Source organism: Morone saxatilis, unplaced genomic scaffold (genome assembly GCF_004916995.1).
Source record: "Morone saxatilis isolate NCDOM2014 unplaced genomic scaffold, NCSU_SB_2.0 Contig11, whole genome shotgun sequence".
In the NCBI taxonomy this organism is placed as follows: Eukaryota; Metazoa; Chordata; class Actinopteri; family Moronidae; genus Morone; species Morone saxatilis.
In genome coordinates this window covers 19,385,717-19,392,331 of record NW_023339663.1, presented here as the reverse complement: position 1 = coordinate 19,392,331, position 6,615 = coordinate 19,385,717, and the positions used below count along the sequence as shown (strand labels likewise).

The 6,615-nt window shown below is 37.0% G+C and overlaps 1 protein-coding gene across 1 annotated transcript; it reads left to right on the top strand.

Annotated features, from left to right (window-relative positions):
- Nucleotides 1–2,208: 2,208 nt before the first annotated feature.
- Nucleotides 2,209–3,791, top strand: LOC118320946. The gene is made up of 6 exons (XM_035652074.1): nucleotides 2,209–2,438; nucleotides 2,533–2,600; nucleotides 2,698–2,815; nucleotides 3,021–3,175; nucleotides 3,308–3,450; nucleotides 3,582–3,791. The coding sequence occupies exons 1-6, from the start codon at nucleotides 2,425–2,427 to the stop codon at nucleotides 3,789–3,791; spliced, it is 708 nt and encodes a 235-aa protein (XP_035507967.1). The 5' UTR covers nucleotides 2,209–2,424.
- Nucleotides 3,792–6,615: the final 2,824 nt, after the last annotated feature.

Sequence of the window (6,615 nt, the reverse complement as noted above, 5' to 3'; positions counted from 1 at the left end):
GGAACCAACTAAAGTTTAGTTTCAACAATGTTCTGTGCTTGGACATAATTCTATCCACCTTATGCTTCCTTCTAGGGCAACATTAATAAACACTCCATTAACTTTCATTGTTATTGCAGAATTATAACCAATTATATCTTTATATCTATTTGCAATCAAGCCTGAATAAAATTATCACTTAGCTAATTACAAATGCCTTAGGACATAAACCCCTGGGATTGCCCTGGCCACTTTCATGTTTAAGTCAGAACCACTGAAGTTTTCTTGTTAACTTGGCCCTCACCCACCTCCAACTATTATCTAAAAAATAATTGTTTTACTCTAGATGCGTATTACCCTGCGCCTCCGCCACCTAAACTGTTCAGCGCAATCTTGGTTTATCTTTGAATTCCAGGATATTCCCTGTAACTTTCAACAACATTAAGCCTCTTGGACTGCTTTTTTCCCTTTACATAAACAATTACAAAAAATCCAGCACATCTGTCTTCAAAGAACAAATGGCCAGAAAAAAAACTAATCCATTGCAATTTGTTTAATTTTTCCAGCGTTGATTACTGGCCAAATTCTGGATTTATTCAGGCCTGGCTAATGAGTTCCTTTAAAGACAGTTTACAATTTGAATCCAAAGAACGCTGCAGCACAGTACTGGACAGGAAACTTTAGGAAAAAAAGAGCATCATTATTTTCTCCTGTATTTCGCCCTTCTTTTCTGCCCAAACGGCGCCCTTAAAATAAAAACAATAGAATTTAAAATCCTTCCTCTTATCTTACAAATGCCTTTCTTCATGTCAGGCCCTTTTCATATCTTTTAACAGAGCCTCATAAAGGCACCTATACCCCTCATAAGAAACACTGCGTCTCTGAGTGCAGGGCTGACTTGTGGGTTCTATAGTGGGGGCTTCTAAAAGAGAACGAGAGAGCGCGGAGAGAGCCTTCAGTTACCAAGGTCCTCTCCTGGTGGGAACAGCTTCCAGGTTGGGGGGTTGGGGAGGCAGACACCTCTCACATTTAAGGGAGTAGGTTAAGACGTTCCTATTTAATGAAGCTCTATAAAAAAAGCTTATAGTTAGATAAAGATAGAGATAAAGTCTTTTTATTGTCATTTTCACAGTATATACAGCATTTACTCATCATTCATCATTATTATGGCTATTAATGCCATTGTTGTCATCATCATGATTATTATTAGTAGTAGTCATTTCTTCTGTGTATCTCTGTGTCTCTGTCAAATAGGTGTGTCAGAGGCGTGTTGTGAAATTTAACTCTTCTGCATTTGACTTGTTCCAGTTAAACAGGAGGCACACACATAAAGATGTTCTTGCATAATGAAGTTCACTCATAATTGTTCCATGTGAACTAAAGATATTATAGTTTACTCAAACTAAACTAAAAACTAAAACTAGTTAAAAACCATTTAATTAACTGAAATAAATAGAAAAAGTAGAATTTAGAATAAAGCAAAAAAAAAAAAAAAAATGAAGCAATATTACTAAAATGAAATAACAAAATATACAGGAAATTTCTTCACTTTTAGTCTTTCTCAATTTTGTCAAATTTGTCAACAAAACAAACATTATTATTGCACATGTTTATTGAGACACTGGGATGTCTACATGACTTATATGTGTTTGTTTTGTACTACCAATTCTGAACTTCTGAAAGTTCCACTGAAAACTGCCGCCGTTTTCCAAGTTTATTTTTTTTTTCAGGTAATAACATAATATCATGACAAAGATATTTATTTTTTGAATCTATTAATTGTTAATTGTTCTCTTTTCCTGTCCCACAAGAAAACGAGGAACCACATGAACACAAAAACAACGAATAAGCAAACATAGCGGTACACTTAGACATTCATTAGATAAACCACACCTGAATATAAACGAAAATACATGCAAAATAGAATAAAAGTTAAAAATGTGCTTCGTGGATCAGGTAAGAACTAAACAGCTGCACTGGTCAGACATGAGAGAGTATTGTGTACATCCGGTCAGGGAATTTCAAAATAATCTTCCCTATATGTTGTAAAGCTGCAGAGGAAAGCCAGTGTGCCATTTACGGTTCCCACTGCACAGTAGTGCCAATGGCAATAGATAGCGTTCAGTTAGGTAAGTGCACATTTACATATGGATGAATCCACCACTTTAAGCTATATAATAGCCACATTAGCATAAATTCATAAGTCATTCGTATTTTGTTGGTATTTGTCCCACAGTATTTTACTCAGTGTTACCAGCAGAAGTGCGTATGTTGCATTCTCTCGACGAAATGGAAATGGGACGCACTTCCTCTGAAGGGGTTTCGCAACATATCCAGTAAGAGCTTTCCATATCAGGAAGTGTGAGTTCACTTTCCCACAGAATAGCACGTAGCTGAGTTCAGTAGTTGTTTTCGAAGAAAGTGCGTGCAATACATCGTTTCAGGATGGAGTTAAAGAGGTAATCTTTCTTTCTGTAACTGTATCGCTTAAATCATCCAACTTGTGGCTTTAAAGTAAAGTAAATATCTGGAATGTGTTTGTTTTTTTTCCAGGCGAGTTGGCGACAGGGTGTGTTTGCTGCTTATTCTAGGACACATTGCGACTGCAGTAACACTCTCTGGTACGTGATGGACATGTAGACAGCTTTTAAACAGTCTAACCATGCAATATCTCATTCTCATGACAACTGTCCTTGTGTATGCGTCTGTTTCAAGCAGGTTCCAATAATACAGTAAGCCAAAATCTTGAATGTACCAACGACTTCGACAAGTTGATGTTTTGCCAGTTTGAAGCGCAAAACTGCACTGAGTACCATTTAACTGTCCTGGACACCGAGTGAGTAGTTTTTATTGTTTGTTGTTAATATTGTTTGTTTATATGTTTTGGTTGAGTAATTAAATAGAGTTATACAATGATGAAGTTCACCAAAATAGTGTAGATTTAGTAATATTTAAAAAGTCTACTAAATCAGCCTGAGAAGCCAGAATTGTACATTTGTAATTTATTGAGAGTAAGCTGTGTGTTATCTTGTATTCAACAGCAGCATGGAGGTGAGGTGCACTTTCAAGCAGTGTGACAGTGGCCAGTGTTGTTGCTCTCTCCAAATGTTAATTATTTATGGCTGTTCTCATAATGCAACACTTTGGAAAGGAGGTGAAAGCATGGGGTCCAAAATCATCAACATCATTGACAGCAGTAAGTTGACTTCTTCTGAATGAAAGTATTTAAATCAGACCCAGAATAACACTGTGACGGAACAGGAGGGAGGCAGAGAAACATTCCCCTTACTTCTTTCTTTCTTTCTTTCTTTCTTTCTTTCTTCTATAGTAAAGCCCAAAACCCCGACAATCACGTCAGTGAAAGAATCCTATGGGAATTTTCGAGTCATGTGGAGGACAAACATAGAAGGCTATTTCAATGAGAAATTGACAGCCAATGTGACTTATCATAAGAAAGGAGACACAGAAATGGTAAGAGCAACATCATAGGCACTGTTTAACACTGAGATCATTTGTCCTGCAGGTGTAGACAGACATGGGCATTTGATCACGTGAGGTTGATTGCCAAAGCCTCCTTTATAACTATTGTTTCTCATTTTCAGGTATCTGAAAAGGTCCCACGAACTACAGTTGATGGTTTTAACTACCATGAAATACTTGGTCGACACTTGGAGCCAAGTACAACGTATGTGGTTAGCGTGAAAAGCTTCACAAACTGGAGCAACCGCTTCAGTGACAGTAGTAATGAGGTGGAATTCACAACCCGTAAGTGTCGTCCTAATTTGATTAGGTGCGATATTCACAACCCGTAAGTGTCGTCCTTACAGTCTTTTTGACACTTTTTCTTAGACAGGATATATCTAAGCTGTACGGTATCGTGATGTTAGTGTTCAAATTTAACCTCAGGTGGATATTCATAGAGCAAGATAGTGTAAATCTTGAACTGTCTGTTATAAAAGAGCCCTTCTTCAACAAATCACCATAGAAAAGCTAAGCAGAGTAGGGCCTATCATATATAGAGGTAAAGAAGAATCCTAGAGTATCAGCTAAAGACTCACACAAATCTCTGGCACATGCTAACATCTCTGTTGACGAATCTACGATACGTAAAACGTTAAACAAGAATGGAGTTCATGGGAGGACACCCCAGAGGAAGCCACTGCTGTCCAAAAAAAACCTTGCTGCACATTTGAAGTTTGCAAAAGAGCACCTGGATGTTCCAGATGAAACCGAATTGAAGCTCAACAGAAGATTGGTGATGCAACAGGACAACGATCCAAAGCACAGAAGTAAATCAACAACAAAATGTTTTCAACAGAAGAAAATACGCCTCCTGCAGTGGCCCAGTCAGAGTCCTGACCTCAACCCAATTGAGATGCTGTGGCATGACCTCAAGAGAGCGGTTCGCATCGGACATCCCAAGAATATTGCTGAATTGAAACAGTTTTGTAAAGAGGAAAGGCAGCAAATTAAAATTAAAAACAGATAAACTATTCAGTTATGTAGGCTAAAATGAATTATAATAAAACACATTTTGAGTCAAATAGAATCAAGATAAGATCGCCATTACAAGTATATATATATTGGGCTTTTATTGCCATTTTTAATGGACTAACTATTGATGATGGTGATGGGGATATTGTTATATGAATCTGTATGTTGTCTGCATAATTATTGTAATAGTTTTATTCTTTTAGCATTAGACCATAAGGTCTAAGACATTAGATACTTGTGATCGATGAGTTAATGGATGAATCATATACTGTGTGGTAGATTATTTTACTATATAATATATTTGTTTAATATCTTATTAAAACAGGATAACCCACTAAATATTATGTATGCCAATGCTTGTACTAACCAAATGACTCAAGATATGCACGAATAAATTGTATCTGTGTATCTTTTGTCTGAGACAGGCCACAAGAATCAGCTGTCATGCGGAGGTGATATTCATGTGTCATTATTGTGTAATAACTTCTTGATACTGAGCTCTTTTCTGGAACTGCATGGCTTCGACAGAAACACACAGCAACTTTAACCATCCCTGCCAACATGAGATTGACGTGCACTGCACTTATCATGTGCAACTCAAAGGAACTTTACTGTGAATGAGAATAAACTTTGGTATTCTAGGAAGAAATTCAAACTGTTCAAGTTCGAATGTGTAAAATGGAAATTGCCCATTTTAATGTTTATGGATTAGTCTGAGTAACCAGGATATTTTATATTATGGGTGTTTAATGCTACTAATACTTCTTAATACTATTCACCTTCATTTTATTATCTGAGTGGAATGGATGAGGCTTAATGAGAAGGTTTTAAACCTACGCTAAGCTCCATTAAGCCATGTATTCCTATATCCCTCAGTAGCAATAAATTCATGAGCTTCTTTAATGATACAATTATCACTATTAGAGACACTAGGCTGCTTAAAGAAGTATTGCCCTTAGTTAGCACTTCTTTATTAGATATGATCAATCTGTCTTTATTATCAGGATATGGTCCACCTTCTATTAAAATAGCTGTAATTAAACCTCTTCTTTAAAAGCCCACTCTATTTTCCTATTATCCTGATTTTCAGTAAGGACTTAGAGTACATCTCAGCACAGAGACAGAACTGGTGAAAGTTACTAATGACCTTTTAACTGCATCAGACAATGGATTTTTCTCTGTACTCGTCTTGTTAGATCTTAGTGCGGCATTTGACTCCATTGGCATTAAAGGAACCGCACTAAACTGGTTTAAGTCCTCCTATTTATCAGATCAACTGTATCAGTTTGTACATGTTATTGAAACACTAAAGTTAGTTCAACAATGTTCTGTGCTTGGACTAATTCTATCCACCTTATGCTTCCTTTAGGCAACATTAATAGGAATCACTCCATTAACTTTCATTGTTATGCAGATTATACCCAATTATATCTATTATATCTATTGATCAAGCCTGATAAAATTAATCACTTAGCTAAATTACAAACATGCCTTAAGGACATAAAACCCTGGATGTCCTGCAACTTTCAGATGTTAAAGTCAGACAAAACTGAAGTTCTTGTACTTGGCCTCAAACACCTCCCAAACTCATTATCTAAAGATATTTGTACTCTAGATGGTATTACCTTGGCCTCCGCCACTACTGTCAGGAATCTTGGTGTTATCTTTGATCAGGATATGTCCTGTAACTCACACATAAAGCAAACCTGTCGGACTGCCTTTTTCCCTTACATAACATTACAAAAATCCAGCACATCCTGTCACAGACAAATGCAGAAAAACTAATCCATGCATTTGTTTATTCAGGTTGGATTACTGCAACTTCTGATTATCAGGCTGGCCTAATGAGTCCATTAAGACAGTACAATTGATCCAGAACGCTGCAGCACGAGTACTGACAGGAACTAGGAAAAGAGATCATATTTCTCCTGTATTCGCTTCTCTGCACTGGCGCCCTGTAAAAATAACAATAGAATTTAAAATCCTCCTCCTTATCTACAATGCTCTTCATGGTCAGGCCCCTTCATATCTTAAAGAGCTCATAGCACCCTATTACCCCTCTAGAACACTGCGTTCTCTGAATGCAGGGCTACTTGTGGTTCCTATAGTCTCTAAAAGTAGAACAGGAGCCAGAGCCTTCAG

Bases quoted from the DNA above. Each gene is read 5' to 3' on its own strand.
- LOC118320946 (XM_035652074.1), top strand. The intron at 3,176-3,307 runs GTAAGTTGACTT...TTTCTTCTATAG, and splicing joins CATCAACATCATTGACAGCA to TAAAGCCCAAAACCCCGACA. The intron at 3,451-3,581 runs GTAAGAGCAACA...TCTCATTTTCAG, and splicing joins AGAAAGGAGACACAGAAATG to GTATCTGAAAAGGTCCCACG.